The sequence below is a fragment of the Aquarana catesbeiana genome, linkage group LG09 (assembly GCF_042186555.1).
Source record: "Aquarana catesbeiana isolate 2022-GZ linkage group LG09, ASM4218655v1, whole genome shotgun sequence".
Taxonomy (NCBI): Eukaryota; Metazoa; Chordata; class Amphibia; order Anura; family Ranidae; genus Aquarana; species Aquarana catesbeiana.
In genome coordinates this window covers 161,486,359-161,503,645 of record NC_133332.1, presented here as the reverse complement: position 1 = coordinate 161,503,645, position 17,287 = coordinate 161,486,359, and the positions used below count along the sequence as shown (strand labels likewise).

The window sequence follows — 17,287 nt, the reverse complement described above, 5'->3', positions numbered from 1 at the left end:
CAGCGTCCATCAAATGCAGCCTCACCAGCGCCCATCAAATGCAGCCTCGCCAGAGTCCATCAATTAATGTTTGCTTGCTTCCATTCATTAGAGAATCAGGACACAGACACAGTCCTCCGTCTCTGCCTTCTGATGCCCCCCCCCCATACAATTTGGCTCTCCACCTGCTCTGAAACATACAATAAATAGCAGCTAGACTTAAAATCAGTTTACTGTATCAGATCAGGCAGTGATTGCGATTGGTTGCCAGAGGTTACAGTGTATCATTACCGCTTACTGACTGGTTGCTAGAGGTTACAGAACACATTACGGCTCACTGATTAGTTGCTAATTGTTACAGCACATGATTTCTGCTTGTTGTTTAGTTGCTAGAGATTACTGTACAGTAATACTGCTCACTGAATGGTTGCTAGAGGTTACAGCATATCATCTCCTCACTGCAAGGGGCAAGATATAAATATGAATGTCGCCTTTATTAACATATCTATGCAGCCATTTACATATGAATGCTGCTATTTACATATGAATGCTGGTTATTTACATGTAAACACAGGGTCTGCAGGTGAGTCATCTGTACACAACAATAGGGTAGAGCTGGGCAGCATTAGTAGCAGCACTTCACACTGAGATATTAGGACACAGCAAGGGACTAAAACTTCAAGGGCCAAGGGAATTTAAACTGGGATAGTTGGAAAAGTATGAGGCAGCTGCTTTGGGCCCCACAACAATGACAGGGCCCAGGGCAGCTGCCCATTTTGCCCTGCCTTAAAGACGGCCCTGGGGGTCTCCATCCTACACCAACTCTGGGAACCCCGATGTAAGGGGGGTAACTGACGGGGACCACAACATAAGGAAGAGAGGGGTTCCATCTTGATGGGGACCCCCAATATACGGTAGGGGATCCATCCTGGCGGGGACCTCGATATAAGGAAGGGGACCCTGATAAGGGGAGGGGGTGGGGGGGACTATATGTAAGTGGTCTTATTTAAGGGGCTCAGATAGGGATTCAAGTTGATTTGGAATTTGTTTGCTTAAATTATTTCTCTGTTTTGAATCGTGTCATGCAGATTACAAAAACTCCAAGTAAAACATTCATTTATTTAAATTTGATTCTTTTTATTTATAAAACTGATTTTCGGCCTGTGAATATTTTATAATTATACGACGTGGCCCTTGTACTAATGTTTGGAGACCCCTGGTCTAAACCCTAGATTACCATATGGTGTGTGTGCGCAATGCTTGTACAGTACATATATTGAAGTGTTTTTTACGAAACCCAGGACCCTGCATTCACTATACAGGCGGTTACAAACTTAGTTACAAACATCCAACTTACAAAGACTCCTACTTACAAACAGAGGGAGACAACAGGAAGTGAGAGGAAATCTACCCCTAGGAAGGGAAATTCACTCCTGTAAGAGGAGTTATGGGAAAAAGGTGTCTCCACTGATGCTTTATTACCAAGGCTTGTTTCCACAACAACCCAGAATTTTCTAAATTCACACAGACAGCAAAACAAACGCTACAAGGGTGTTAACTCTTCCCTATGCTATCCATAAAGCTTAAAGCGGAGTTCCACACAAAAATGGAACTTCCGCTTTTCGGAACCCTCCCCCCCTCCGGTGTCACATTTGGCACCTTTCAGGGGGGTGCAGATACCTGTCTAAGACAGGTATTTGCATCCACTTCCGGCATAGACTCCCACGGGAGTCTATGCCTCTTCCTGTCCCTCCGCGCTGTCTCCTGGGAAACACACAGGTCCCAGGAGATAGCGGGGACCAGTTACGATGCGCAGCGCGACTCGCGCATTTGCAGTAGGGAACTGGGAAGTGAAGCCGCAACGCTTCACTTCCTGATTCCCTCACCTAGGATGGCGGCGGCAGCTGCCAAGAACCGAGCGAGTTATTGGCGTCGGCTGCCGACATCGCTGGACCCTGGGACAGGTAAGCGGCCATGTATTAAAAGTCAGCAGCTGCAGTATTTGTAGCTGCTGGCTTTTAATATTTTTTTTTTTAGGTTGATGTAGGTGGACCCCCGCTTTAAAAATAGTTTTTTGGGCTGGAACTACACTTAAAAAAAAATGTACCTGTTCCGACTTACAAACAGACCCCCATCTTGTTTGTAACCCGGGGACCGCCTGTCTGCCACAGTACATGGAAATGCAATCATTTTAGTAAATATAAAAACCGCTAAATACCTTTTTCTCATCAGCAGTTAAAAAAAGCATACTTCTATCAGTACCTGGTTAAAGCTTGTAGGAGTTTTCATTCTGCTCTGACTGTCCTATGAAGCTGCAGGACCCCTGACCCTCTGCCTGGACAGTGCTGGTTGGCCCTGTGCTGATCACATGCACTCTCCCAAAAAAAAAAAAAAAAAACACCACACACAAACACAGCCCTGTATAATGCTGTTGCATCTATAAAAGCACTGTTTAAGTTAATAATATAAGCCTAGCTACTCATTGTAATGGCCATCTCCATTCTCTAAGCAAACAGTGGATTTACAGGAGAGATCCTAATGGCCAGCCTTTGCATTCTGCTGCACTGTAGGTACAGAGCTTGTGATCAGCAAATATTCCTTTTATTGTTGCTGAATGAAGAGAGCCAAGAAAAATGTCCCATCATACAGCTGCTAAGTGGCCCCTATTCAACATTATAAACCATTTCAGGTTAAAGATGATGACTGCAGCACTAACAATAGGCAAGTCTAAAGGGTGAGATACACAGTATTGTAGTATACAGCGTTCTGTCACCAATCCCCAGACAGACAGACAGACAGACAGACACACTCTCTCCTTCTCAGGATCACACAGCAAATATTTAAAATGTGTCTCATAAGATCTTCTTATGGCTGCTTTGTGGCGTAAACATTCTACTCCTCAAAACCTGTCAAATACCTTCACATCATAAATTGTGTCAGCCCAAATAAAATATTTCCTTCATTGTTGAAGACAAACCCCCATCACAACAGGTGCCTCATTCGTCTGCTTAGTACGACTTCCCACACGTTATAAACAGCAATTATCACCATGGTGGAGTACGGTCTGCACTGCCCTCCCAGGAATGAGAAGCATCACTCACCGCATGTACAAGTTCAACAGGTGAGTAAGCAAACAAGAGGGACTTTTTGACATGAATTCCCCGAATAAATCATTGGTAGTAATATTTACACTGCACACTGACGCATACAAGCAGGAAAGTACAATGTACTCTCAAAAAGAACAGGCTCTCTCATTTAACTTAACATGATTGTAAACGATCACCTTGTAAAACAACCTATTTAGTTTAACAACTTAAGGACCAAGCCTCTATCTGAGATTTGGTGTCTACAAGTTAAAAACATAATTTTTTGCTAGAAAATTACATAGAAAAAAATTTAAATGATATTAGATAGCTATAGAGAGAGCTCGCGAGAGAGAGAGAGCTCGCGAGAGAGCGCACGGAGAGAGAGAGAGCGCGAGAGAGAGAGAGAGCGAGAGAAAGCGAGAGAGCGCGAGAGAGCGCGAGAGAGCGCGAGAGAAAGAGAGAGAGAGAGAGCGCGAGAGAAAGAGAGAGCGCGAGAGAAAGAGAGAGCGCGAGAGAAAGAGAGAGCGCGAGAGAAAGAGAGAGCGCGAGAGAAAGAGAGAGCGCGAGAGAAAAAGAGAGAGCGCAAGGGATAGAGAGAGCGCAAGGGATAGAGCGAGCGCAAGGGATAGAGAGAGCGCAAGGGATAGAGAGAGCGCAAGGGATAGAGAGAGCGCAAGGGATAGAGAGAGCGCAAGGGATAGAGAGAGCGCAAGGGATAGAGAGAGCGCAAGGGATAGAGAGAGCGCAAGGGATAGAGAGAGCGCAAGGGATAGAGAGAGCGCAAGGGATAGAGAGAGCGCAAGGGATAGAGAGAGCGCAAGGGATAGAGAAAGCGCAAGGGATAGAGAGAACGCAAGGGATAGAGAGAGCGCAAGCTATATATATATCTATATCTAGATATAGATATAGAGAGAGAGATATCCATCTATCTAATTTGGGGGTTCTAACACCCTAGAGAATAAAATGGCGGTCGTTGGAAAAAATAATTGTTTTAAATTAAATAAGGCAACAGTAAAAGTTAGCCCAATTTTTTTTATATATTGTGTAAGATAATAGTTACGCCAAGTAAACGGATACCCAACATGTCACGCTTCAAAACTGCGCCCGCTCGTGGAATGGAGACAAACTTTTACCCTTAAAAATCTCCATAGGCGATGTTTAACTGGTTGCCGCCCGCCCACCGTCAAAAGATGGTGGGGTAGTGCGGCTCTCGTGTGCCCGCTCCGTGTTGCTAGGACACGGCGCGACTCCAATCTCTGTAAAGAGCCGGGTCCACGGCTCTTTAACCATGTGATCAGCTGTGTCCAATCACAGCCGGTCACATGTAACCACGGAGATGCCGATAATCGGCGCTCCTCGCCCCACACTGACAGAGTGTGTGGTGAGGAGAGCTGATCAACGGCATCTCCTCACAGGAGACAACTCCACATGTTATCAGGGAACTGATCACCAGAGCGTGGCGGGAGGAGGGGGGCCCCTCTCCCACCGATAAAAGTGATCCGCTGCAGAGACCGCTTTTATCTGAAAGCGGACCGCCCGCTGAAGAAGAGGATACTGGGGATATGGTAGCTAGCTGCTGCCATAACAACGATATCCCTCTTCAAAATACCAACGTACAACGACGGCGGGCGGTCCGTAAGTGGTTAAAACTGAGAAGGAAGGCAAAACTTTCTCTTTTTTTTTATATCTATACACAATAAACACAATTCTAAATACCTTTTTTTCCCCCCATTGGATCTGGAATATGAAATGTGGGTGTAACAAACACTTTAAAACCAACATAAAGCAATTAGGCATAAGGGGTCAGTCACACCAGGATGCGGTTCATGCACGTTTCTCGCACTATGTTCAAAACACATTGCACATGCAATCTGCAGCAGGTGCCAATGCAATGTTAATGACACCCCAAAGGCAGGCCACAAATGCAGTGAATTTTCCTGTACGGTACAAATGTACCATGTGATCCGGTGGCAGTACGTTTTTTAAAGTAGTGCATGTGGTGCAGTGCGATTTCAGCCCATTCACTTAAATGGGCTAAAAACTCACTGCCCCACATCACACAGGAACCCGAGCGCGCCCCTGTGCGCTACATGGTGTGAATCAGCCCATCAATATACACAGAAACCAAATCACCACCAGCCCTCTCACTCTATACCAGACCAACAGGCCAAAAAGCACTTTCCACAGCTGACACTCTGGGGAGAGTGCATGGTAGCCAATCAGCTTCTAACCTCAGCTTCTTCAATTAATCTTAATAAGTGCACCAGATTTTGCACTCTCCAATTTTAGTAAATCAACCCCTGTCTGTTGAGGGACAAATCTCTGGAAGCTGAGCTTAAAAGAGGCAGTCAGAGGGCAGAGGCCATTGTAACAAGCATCTCCCTACTGCTGATCTTTACCCATTGACAACTAACCATGCCCTGTTCAGCACGGTTTCTCTTTATGGAGGTGGCCATCTTCGTAGAGGCAGTGCTTTGCCTTCTCAATTCAGAACCTCCAGCAAGTAGTGACCGAACCCAATCTCACTCCAGATCTCCGGACGCTAGCCATTGAAGACATTAGTGCCTTAGATCCTATCTGCAAATATACAGCTATGAGGCTGTAGGCACAACAGCAGTGCCTAGGTACCCTCACAACATGAAGTTCACTGCTAATTTTGAGGAGAAATTCTAGACCAAAAAGGTAGATTTTCAAGGTACTGCTTGGGTACAAATTAAAGCGGTATTAAACCCAAAAATGTAATATATTGCAGCTAACCCATCAGTAAATGTGGCGGCTGCATTCGTTTTATTTTTTCAAGTTTTTTCCCCTCTGTTCTCACCTGGTGATCTGGTCACTAACACACCTCCTGTAGTAGAGTGCCTACACTCTGGATGAAAGAGACAGGGGACAAAGCAGACAGCAGTATTGTCAGTCTGGTGGGTAGTCTTAAATGTACTAGCAGATTTAAATACACTAACAAATTGAAGCCAACCTCCAGCTCTTTATAATCAGTTATAGCTTTTTTTTTTTTTTTTTTTTTTTTAGATGAAGGTTTTACATGAATAATAGCTGATCTTCGTAAATCCCTGGCAATGGTAAATGGTTTGTCTAATCCCTGTAAACTGATACATCTGGAAGAGAGCTTGTTCTTTTGAAAAAACAGACTTACTAGCTGGATCACTGGGTGAAAATAAAGGGAAGATAGCCTAAAAAGAAAAAAAAAAAAAAAAACTTATGCAGTCAGCACTTCCAAGATTTGGTAAGCTGCAATACAATAAATGTTTGCATTGGGGTTTAATAATGCTTTAACATTTTAAATTCCAAACCACCTTTTTCAGTTTATCTCTAGTGCAAGTATACTCCCTTCGGCCTACACACTAACACTGCTGCCAGTAGCTAGAAATATAGGAGGTGGGGGTAAAGCAGTTTCATTAACCGCTTCCCGACCGCCTCACTCAGATATACTGTGGCAGAAAGGCACGTACAGGCAAATTAACGTACCTGTACGTTACCCTTTAAGAGGCGGCCGCCGAGAGCTCCTTGACCGCGGGTCCCATGGACCCGATGTCCGCGGGGATACCTGCGATCGTCTTACGGTAAGTGTTTACATTAGCATCTCCCCGTTCTGCCTAGTGAGTGTGTCACTGATCTCTGCTCCCTGTGATCAGGAGTGGCGATCAGTGTAGTGTCACACATAGCCCCCCCTGTTAGAAACACTCCCTAGGACACAGTTGACCCCTACAGCGCCACCTAGTGGTTAACCCCTTCACTGCCAGTGACATTTTTACAGTAATCAATGCAATTTTTTAGCATTGATCGCTGTATTAATGCCAATTGTCCCAAAAATGTGTTAAAAGTGTCCGATGTGTCCACCATAATGAAAAAAAAATAAAGTCACGATAAAAATTGCTGATCGCCACCATTACTAGTAAAAAAAAAAAAAAAAAAAAAAAATATCAATAAAAATGCCATAAAACTATCCCCTATTTTGTAGACGCTATAACTTTTGTGCAAACCAATCAATAAACGCTTATTGCGATTTTTTTTTACCAAAAATATGTAGATACGTATCGGCCTAAACTGAGGAAAAAAAATGTTTTTTTTTATATATTTTTGGGGGATATTTATTATAGCAAAAAGTAAAAAATTATGCGTTTTTTTCAGAATTGTCGCTATTTTTTGTTATAGCGTAAAAAATAAAAACCGCAGAGGTGACTAAATACCACCAAAACAAAGCTCTTTTTGTGGGAAAAAAAGAATGTCAATTTTGTTTGGGAGCCACTTCGCACAACCGCACAATTGTCAGTTAAAGCGACACAGTGCTGAATCGCAAAAAGTGCTCTGGTCAGGAAGGAGGTAAATTCGTCCAGGGCTGAAGCGGTTAACATAGCCTAGAGTACCGTATTTATGGGCTTGCTTATGGGCCCTGACATTGAGCCAGTTGAGACTAGTGACCCAAGAGTCCAGACCTTTCCATGTTCATGCATACCTACTTCCTGAGTTCAGAGGGCAAAGCCTGGTAGAATTGTAGGGACTTATCAAGTGCAATACATAAATGGAACAGCAGTTAGTTTTGTTCACCCTTGCCTACCTGGATAAGCCATACTCTGGAGGGGGCTGGTAACGAACCATTGGTCCATCTGAGCGGTTCTGTGGATTTGTTCTGGGGTCCCCACAATGAAAACCCATTTCCTTGGCTTTCCCTTGTGAAGGAAGAGTGGAAATGTTTTTGAATGGGTAGTCAGGTGGAGGACCCCTATGCTCAATCACTTTTTGCCCCCCATTTTGGGAAGGGTTTTTGTACAGTTCATTAGACCCAGAATTTTTGTAGAAGTCCCCTGGTTGTGGGGAAAGAGGGGCACTGGTAACAGGAGCGTGAGCCTTCACCCCACTAGTAGCCAGTGACAGCTGCATAAGTCTCTCACTCAGAGACCGTACATGGCCCTGCTTTAAGTCCTTTAGACCATCGTCTTGGTGAACTTTTCCTGTGTTAACCCTCTGAACAGTAGGACGACCCTCAGTCCTCATTTTCTGATTGGTCACCCCAGTTACATAAAAAGCTGCTCCAACACTAGCATGAGGTTGTCCTCGAAAATATTGAGACTGAACTTTGGCCTCCTCATAAGTAGGGAGGTCTTCGCTGTTCTGAGCTCTTAGTGGTAGCTGTTTCTCCATCATATTCTCCACCTGGATCTCCTGCCCTTGTGGCTCCTGCCGGGCAGCATGTGGAACGAACTGGGAGTCCTGAGAAGTCAGCCCTTCGTTCTGAGGCACTTGTCCACTAGTGTAGGGAGAAATGTTCCCTGTGGCTTGTTGATGCAATGCCAGCAAGTTACGGTTGTCATTAGGATTCCCGTAACGTAGCTGCTCCTGCAGCAGTCTCTGCAACACTGTGGTGGCTGCTTGCTCTTCTGAAGTCCTCATCTCCAAAGTCGGCACCTTAAAATATGGATCCAAATGACCTATAAAAAAAAGGAAAAAAAAAAAAAAAAAAGTAGTAGTATTTTTTTTTTTTTTTTAACAAATTATAATTAAAATGAGGCAGATTTATAAAAACTGGAACATCTCTTATAGTACACACTACAATTGGATTGTGCTGTGTCAATTTATATTGTAAAAGCACTATGCCAGTGGTTCTCAACCTGGGGGTCGAATGACGATTTGCCAGGGGTCACAAAATCCTGCGTTGTTCCTGAAGCCAGCACCACTCTCCCAGCCTTTGCGCAGCCGCCCAGCAGGGATGTCCCTGGAGCCCACAGCCCCCCCACTCAGCCTCTTCGTAGCAGCCCATTCAGTTCGCGGCATGGGTGGGGGGGCAGAGGTCAGCTGACTGGTGAGGAATGTGAAGTGGGAGGGGCTGGAGGAGACCCTATCTCCTGATTTCAGCATAGGTGTCACTGCTGCGAGACACCTCAGAGCTGGACACACAGTGAGTAACACTACCTGTGATTAGAGTTGCCATTAAAAGTCCCCACTACAGTTCTCAGATCAGCAGATGACCTTGATCAAGAGCACCTAAGTTGGCTGATCAGAACTCTCCCCAGCACTGCCACTCATCCCATTCCCCCCCACCAGCACTGCCACTCACGCCATTCCCCCCACCAAGAAGTAGGAGAAGGATTAAAAATAGAGAATGCATGGAAGGGAGAGGAAAAGAGGGGGAAGAACAAATGAAAAAGGGGGAGAAAGAATAAGAGGAAGAACAAGAAAGATGGGTAGAGAGAGGGATGGGGAAAAAAACAAGAAATTAGGATAGAGAGAGAGATAAAAGGGAAATAAACAAGAACAAAGAGAAAAGGAGTGATACATCCTAAAATGTACCATAAAGGGGTTTAAATACTGTACGAGTGGAAGGGACTCATGGAGTGCTAAATGTCCGTGGGTTAGGGGCGCAAATTACTTGTCTTGCCTTGGGTGCTGAAAACCCACGCTACGATAATAATTTTACTGTTAGGGGTCCCCACAACTTGGGAAATTTTATCAAGGGGTCACGGCACTAGGAGGTTGAGAACCACTGCACTATGCAATCTGATGGTATATAAATCCTGTATAATAATAATAATAATAATAATAATAATATAGTATATGTGATATGAACAAAAAGATGATTTTACCTATTCAGCCCATCAAGGTCGTGAAATGTTTCTTTTTATCAGAGTGCCGGTGGTCGAACACAGGAAACTTTTCAGGCTGCAAAGATATATACAGAAAGAAAATCAAATTCAATTTTGCAAAATAATGGCAGAGATTTTCCCAAAAAAAAAAAAAAAAAAAAAAAAAAAAAAAAAAAGGCATTTTTAAAATTAAGAAAAACAAAACAAAAAAAAAACAAAAAAAAACACCACGATTGGAAGGCTAGATGACTTGCTACTCCAGTGACACCAGTCAAATTATCCATTTAGGTTATTTTAATTGGTTGTAAACCTCAGACATGAAATATGAACAAAGCCTATCCCTCTATAGTATTTACTTGTCTCACTGCAGAGAACTAAGTGTAATTTCTATCTGCTGCTTTGTTCCTCTGCTATAAGCACGGGTCACCTTTGACAAGTTTTCCTGACACCAAGAAAAAAAAATTGTGACAGGGGAGGGCACAGTCTGATTGACATCTTTACCTCGGTTCCTGTGTGCTCTATGAAGGGGAGTGGTGTCCCTTCCCTCCAATCAGCTCTCAGAGCTCTCCTCACTGATGTAACTTCATCTCTCCGCCCCCTGCTTTTCAGAGCTGAGACATTGTGTAAATTCTGCACTTTGGATGTAGGGGAAAGAGGTCTGTAGACAGACAGGTACAACTTATGTAGGAGGATTTGTTCCATCTTTGTGTTACACCTGAGGCCAGTTACATCAATGGGTATATGGAAGGGTTTACAACCACTTTAAGATAAGATTTTACACCAGAATGGGAATGTAGGTTTTCATCAGATCCAGTTTTCTGAGCAGACGGTTTAGCCACTGTTTAGTTTTTTTAACACAATTTTTTTCATTTAGATAGGAGACACTTTCATCTGAAGTAGCTTTTTAATCATTTGATCTAGCCTAGCAAAATTCTATATAGATCTGCTATAGGGGTTTTATTTGGGGGACAGATTTGCATTAACGTATTTTCCTTTATAAATATAACTACTTTACAAATATTGACAAATAAAACATAAAATTCCAGTTAATTTCTAAAAGCAACTTTACCAGCGAAAACCCAAAATATATCTCCGCAAGCCTCATTATACTGCACTTAAGCAGAAAGTATGAACAGGCTTAATTAACAAGGCAGCGTACAATACAAAGAGTGCACACAAGGAAAGACTGCTAATTAGAGGCTTTGGAGAACTTTCTCTTTTGCCCAACAGAGAACCTAGTGAACAAACATTCCTTTTAAGTCATTAGGAAAATCATGAAAAAGTGTGTAAAAGGGACCTACCTGAAGAGATGTATTAAAAGATGTATAGATTTTTTTTTTTTTTTTTTTTGACGATTCATATTTACCTAGATGGATGCAGCATCTGTCCCCCGACGCCTCTAACACTGAGAGCCGAGAACACCGCTGATCGCTCAGTTCTCACAGTGCCGTGAGCAGAGAGCTGGTGACTGTCAGCCCGCTGTCTGCTGAAAACGGGTCACATGAGTGCAGAATGAACTTCACTCCTGTGAGCCACAGGAGAAATACAGCCAAAGAGCTTTGGCTGTACTACTCCTTTAACCCTTTGAAGACCAGCCTTTTTCCAGGTCCTATTTTAAGAGACCTAGGGTCAAAAAGACTCCAAGTCTCATCTATACCTTTAAAAGCAAAAGAACAAAAAAAAAAAAAAAACCCACACTTATTTACTTCCACCATGGACCGGAAGTGACGTCATGATGATGCTCCAGTCACTCCGCCACTTCTGAAAACGAGCTGCTCGCAATGCTCTCAAGAGCAAGCCAGCTGTCGGCTGAAAAAAACAATGGGGTTATTATGGCTGATATCTTCAGCCCTAATTCCAGTAAACCACAACGTGTATATATACGTATTGCAGTTGGTAAGTGGTTAAACCCCAAGTCAAAAATGTAATATATTGCAGCTTACCAGTCCTTAAAATGGTGTGGCTGCATTCGTTTTTTTGGGGGGGCTTCTTTCCTTTTTTTTTTTTTTACCAGTTGATCTGGCCAATAACACACCTCCTGTATTAGGGCATCTACAATCTGGATGAAGGAGCAACAGAGACACCTTTGGACAGCAACGTTATTACTCTTGAGGGAGGGGAGCGTTAGATGTGCTAGAAGACTAAAGCTGGCCATACATGGATCGAAATTTGTCCGGTTCAGCAGGAACTGGCCGAACTTTGATCCATGAATGGCTGCTCACGTTAATGAGAAGACAATCTAAAATCGATCCACTTCTTATGAATGGTACTGCTAGAAAATAGCACTGGTCTGTGTATTCTGATAGTGAGGAGGCAGGGGAGTCTCCCCACTGTCAAAATACAATGACAGAGTAGGAGGATTCCCCATACCACACTGAATGTGTGAATGGAGGAAAAATCAGTACAGTTTTTCTTTTTTCCTTCAGTCGGCTGTTCCAGACAATGCATTCACCTTGCTTGCTCCCAAGAAGTCCAGCGCTGCCTTCACATTTGGCCATCACACAGTGTCTGCATGCGCTGTACCGAGATGCTAGACCACAGATTGTATAAAGTTCTGGTGCCTGTACAGTGTATACACTATACAATTTTTAGATTTGCAAAACCTACCCTGTTTCCCCGAAAATAAGACCTAGCGTGATTGTCAGCGATGGCTGCAATATAAGCCCTACCCCCCAAATAAGCTCTACCCTGTTTCCCTGAAAATAAGCCCTACAAGGACTTTAACTAGGGCTTATTTGGGGGGTAGGGCTTATATTGCAGCCATCACCGACAATCACGCTAGGTCTTATTTTCGGGGAAACAGGGTAGGTAATAGAAGGGGAACACAAAAAAACACCAGTTAGGCCTCATTCACACTTGCGAATGGGACCGGTCGCTATTACATGTGAGGGTTTCCCAGCAATTAGCAGTGGGCGATCCTGCAGCTATTAAACGGCCATTCGTACGCAATCGCTGATGAAGCAATTACATGCACATGGCCGCAGTTAGCTGCAGGAGCAGTCAGCCTCCTGTCCCATTCAATGGAGATGCCGCCTGCAGCCTGGTTGATCTCCCAAAAATTGAACGAGAAGATCTGGATGCCGCACACCGGATTGAATTACAAAAACGCCTTTATTGTAAAAGCTGGATCACAAAAAGTACAGGACAATCTGGCAGGATGTACAGGCTCAACTAAGCTGATCTTCTCGTTCAATTTCTGCTCTACCTTGCATTTAGCCAGCACTCTCCACCTCTGAGGCTGGGTTCACACTGGTGCGACACGACAGCCGTCCTACTTTGGATCCGACTTTGCCCTGCGACATGAAGCCGGCATGTGTCCGATTTTCAATGAACGGGGATCCGACTTGGATCCCCGCCAATGCCCGACACTGTGTTTGGTATGAATCTTTAGGGGAACTCCGCGCCAAATTTTAAATAAAAAACCGGCATGGGTTCCGCCTTCAAGAGCATACTAGGCCCTTGGGTCTGGTATGGACCTTGAGGGGAACCCCCTACGCCGATAAAAACGGCGTGGGGGTCCCCCCCAATCCATACCAGACCCTTATCCGAGCACGCAGCCCGGCCGGACAGGAATGGGGGTGGGGACGAGCGAGCGCCCCCCCCCTCCTGAACCGTACCAGGCCGCATGCCCTCAACATGGGGGGTTGGTGCCTTGGGGGAGGGGGCGCGCTGCGGCCCCCCACCCCAAAGCACCTTGTCCCCATGTTGATGAGGACAAGGGCCTCTTCCCGACAACCCTGGCCGTTGGTTGTCGGGGTCTGCGGGCGGAGGGCTTATCGGAATCCAGGAGCCCCCTTTAATAAGGGCGCCCCCAGATCCCGGCCCCCCACCCTATGTGAATGAGTATGGGGTACATGGTACCCCTACCCATTCACCTAGGGAAGTGTCAATAAAAAAAACCACAGTACACAGGTTTCAAAATTAATTTATTGGGCAGCTCCGGTATCTTCTTCCGACTTCTCCCGGTGTTCCGCCTCTTCTCCCGGGCCCCGCCGCTATCTTCTTCCAGCTCTATTGCCAGCGAGGGGCCCGGTCTGCTGCCGCTGTCTTGTCGCCGCTGTCTCGCCGCTTCTTCTCTTCATCTCTTCTTCCGATGTTGACACGACGCTCTCCCCGGCTGGAATGCTCTCTGTGCGCTCTGCTCTGACTTATATAGGCGGTGACCCCGCCCCCTTATGCCGTCACAGTCTCTGGGCATGCTGGGACTGTGACGGCATAAGGGGGCGTGGTCATCGGGTGATGACCACGCCCCCTAAAACGTCACAGTCCCAGCATGCCCAGGGACTGTGATGGCATAAGGGGGCGGGGTCACCGCCTATATAAGTCAGAGCAGAGCGCACAGAGAGCATTCCAGCCGGGGAGAGCGTCGTGTCAACATCGGAAGAAGAGATGAAGAGAAGAAGCGGCGAGACAGCGGCGACAAGACAGCGGCAGCAGACCGGGCCCCTCGCTGGCAATAGAGCTGGAAGAAGATAGCGGCGGGGCCCGGGAGAAGAGGCGGAACACCGGGAGAAGTCGGAAGAAGATACCGGAGCTGCCCAATAAATTAATTTTGAAACCTGTGTACTGTGGTTTTTTTTATTGACACTTCCCTAGGTGAATGGGTAGGGGTACCATGTACCCCATACTCATTCACATAGGGTGGGGGGCCGGGATCTGGGGGCCCCCTTATTAAAGGGGGCTCCTGGATTCCGATAAGCCCTCCGCCCGCAGACCCCGACAACCAACGGCCAGGGTTGTCGGGAAGAGGCCCTTGTCCTCATCAACATGGGGACAAGGTGCTTTGGGGTGGGGGGCCGCAGCGCGCCCCCTCCCCCAAGGCACCAACCCCCCATGTTGAGGGCATGCGGCCTGGTACGGGTCAGGAGGGGGGGGGCGCTCGCTCGTCCCCACCCCCATTCCTGTCCGGCCGGGCTGCGTGCTCGGATAAGGGTCTGGTATGGATTGGGGGGGACCCCCACGCCGTTTTTATCGGCGTAGGGGGTTCCCCTCAAGGTCCATACCAGACCCAAGGGCCTGGTATGCTCTTGGAGGGGGAACCCATGCCGGTTTTTTATTTAAAATTTGGCGCGGAGTTCCCCCTCAAGAACATCTGAGCACAAGTCGCGTGCCGAAGTCGGATCATGCAAGACGGCAATCCAACTTTGATCCGACTTCAATGATAGTCAATAGGCTGAAGTAGGATCAAAGTCGGACCAAAGTAGTACAGGGAGCATTTCTAAAGTCGGAACGACTTGTGTCGGACCAGTTAGGACGGCTCCCATAGGGAAACATTAACTTTCACACGTCATGCGACATGAGCTCCCAATGTCGGAGCGTTTGTCGGACCAGTGTGAACCCAGCCTCAAGGACTTATACTAATTGTTCACCTGGGTTTAGACCTACCTGAGCAGTGAAAACTTTCTTTGCTCTGGTTGATCTCCCGCCTGCAATCACGCAGTCTCCGTTCAGGGCCAATAATTTGTAGGCAATTTCTCCTTGAGAGGGAGAGGAAGGTGGGAGAAGTAGACAACACTAGGGCAAAAAATATCAAAGGTCTTCTTTGTCTGCTTGACCCACATCTACCACACTGCCCCCAGCTACAGATATCTGGTCAGACCCCTAAAGACATGAGATTGTCACCAAATGCCTGAAAAAAGCTAAAATTGGTCTTATTGGTACTTTTATACCTATATGTATCATGACTGTTATTTATGTATTCTGTCTGTAATTATGTACTTTTCACATATATGTACGTATCACCACTCACCTTATACAATGTATATATCAAATCCACATTTTTTCTTTTTAGAAAATCTACTTAACAAGCCACAGGTAGAAAAAAAAAAAAAGAAAAAAAAAACCCTGCACATGGAACGCTTATCTCTAGGTGTAAGATTAAGTTTACAGGGTGGACCATAAAATGCACCAATTAACACCCAGTCCACATTCTTTGTTGGTTACATCAGGACTGTGAGGAAGTGACAATTAAATTAGATACAATATGTAATGCAGAGCACGTAACAGGTAAAATGGTCTATTTCAAAAATCTGAATGAGTAACAAAATGGTGTCATTTACCCTTTTAAGCTATATTCATACTAGAACTATTTTAAGCAGTCATCTATATGTAGATATAAAATCCTGATTACTGGTCATGGCCATGCAAGTAAAAATCATTAAATGTATTTTTTTTTTTTTTTACATAGTCGGCATAAGTACCTGAATAGATCTATAGATCAGCCTCCTATAACCTGCTACACAGTAGCACTCTGCATGGAGTAACAGGGCCAGGCTGCTGCTTAACTGTCCAATCAGCAAGCTGGGAGGGGGGGGGGGGGGGGAGTTGGGATTGGGAGGTTATGTTCTTGACTAAAGCTGCACCAGAAGTTGAGGACCTGGTTGTCTTGATTGACAGGAGTTATCTATTCCACTCCACTGGCTGCAAAGAATAACAAATCCTTTGGTGGGTAAAACATACCACATATAATGAGTAATTAGCTGCTTGTCTGGGGCTTCTTTAATAAAGTGGTGCCATACAAATTTTTTTTTTATTATATATAACCGATCTCAAAATTAATTTATAATAATAATAATTCTTAAAAGGAGTAACCACTTTTGTTAAGAAAAAAAAAAAAAAAAAAAACACATTCCCCTCTGGGTTATCTACGTACATTGGTGGGATTTTAAATGGTAAGTTCACAATAAAAAAAAAAATATAATAAATAATAATAATTATTATTTTTGCAGGAAAAAAAAAGTGCATTTCTTATTTTTTGGAGCCTGTAAAGCAGGGATATACAATTAGTGGACCTCCAGCTGTTGCAAAACTACAAGTCCCATCATGCCTCTGCCTCTGGGTGTCATGCTTGTGGCTTTCAAAGTCTTGCTATGCCTCATGGGACTTGTAGTTCTGCAATAGCTGGAGGTCCCCTAATTGCATATCCCTGCTGTAAAGCATTGCACCCGCGATCAGCAGATTACTAGTGCCATGCAGGTCACCTGCAGACTGTCAGTGTAAGCTGTCTGCCGGTACATCATACGGCCAGGCAGCTTCACACTGACAGGGAGGCTCAATTAAACTTCCACAGCGCTCAACAGCATCATGAAACTACAGACCCCATCTTGTTTGTAACCCGGGGACTGCCTGTACAAGCCGACAGCCGCAAAAAGGATGGCAATAGTTGTAGTTCATTCATACATAGAGCTCTGTGAATGAGGCCCCCGCATGGCCGTTCTGTTTTCAAAAAGTGACAGCTAGCATGGGGAACTTCTCCCTGTGCTGCTGTCACAGGGAGAGAGAGCAGCGGGAACACGTTACATGTTCTCAAATGTAAAATTATCCTTTAGCAAACTTTGTTGCAGATTCCAACCTTTTGTTATTCTGAAGAAACAGCTGTTTTTCTGTGTTCGTGGGCAAAGTGAATGTGAATAAGAGTGATTTTATAATTATCAATCAGCTTCTGCACTCAGAGTTCTAATAAGGAAAGTGGCAGGGTCTGCATCCCTTCAAATCCCTTTAGATGTGACTTCCCTGGGGGTTTTTTCTCACCAAATGTTTTTTTTTTTTTTGCAGGGGATACCCAAAATCTGGCTTGTATCTTAGTGCAGACTTCTGATAAAATCAGTAAGCCAATCACACAAGCAC

General features: G+C 45.0%; 1 protein-coding gene across 1 annotated transcript in view; it reads right to left on the bottom strand.

Moving 5' to 3' along the window:
* Positions 1-17,287, bottom strand: part of AMOT (angiomotin) — a 104,418-nt gene that overhangs the window by 61,894 nt on the left and 25,237 nt on the right. The window contains exons 2-3 of the mRNA XM_073599343.1: positions 9,662-9,737; positions 7,639-8,509 (exon numbers count right to left, since the gene is read on the bottom strand). Of these exons, the coding sequence (XP_073455444.1) occupies positions 7,639-8,471 (833 nt within the window). The 5' untranslated portion in view covers positions 8,472-8,509; positions 9,662-9,737. The remainder of the gene's footprint in view (positions 1-7,638; positions 8,510-9,661; positions 9,738-17,287) is intronic.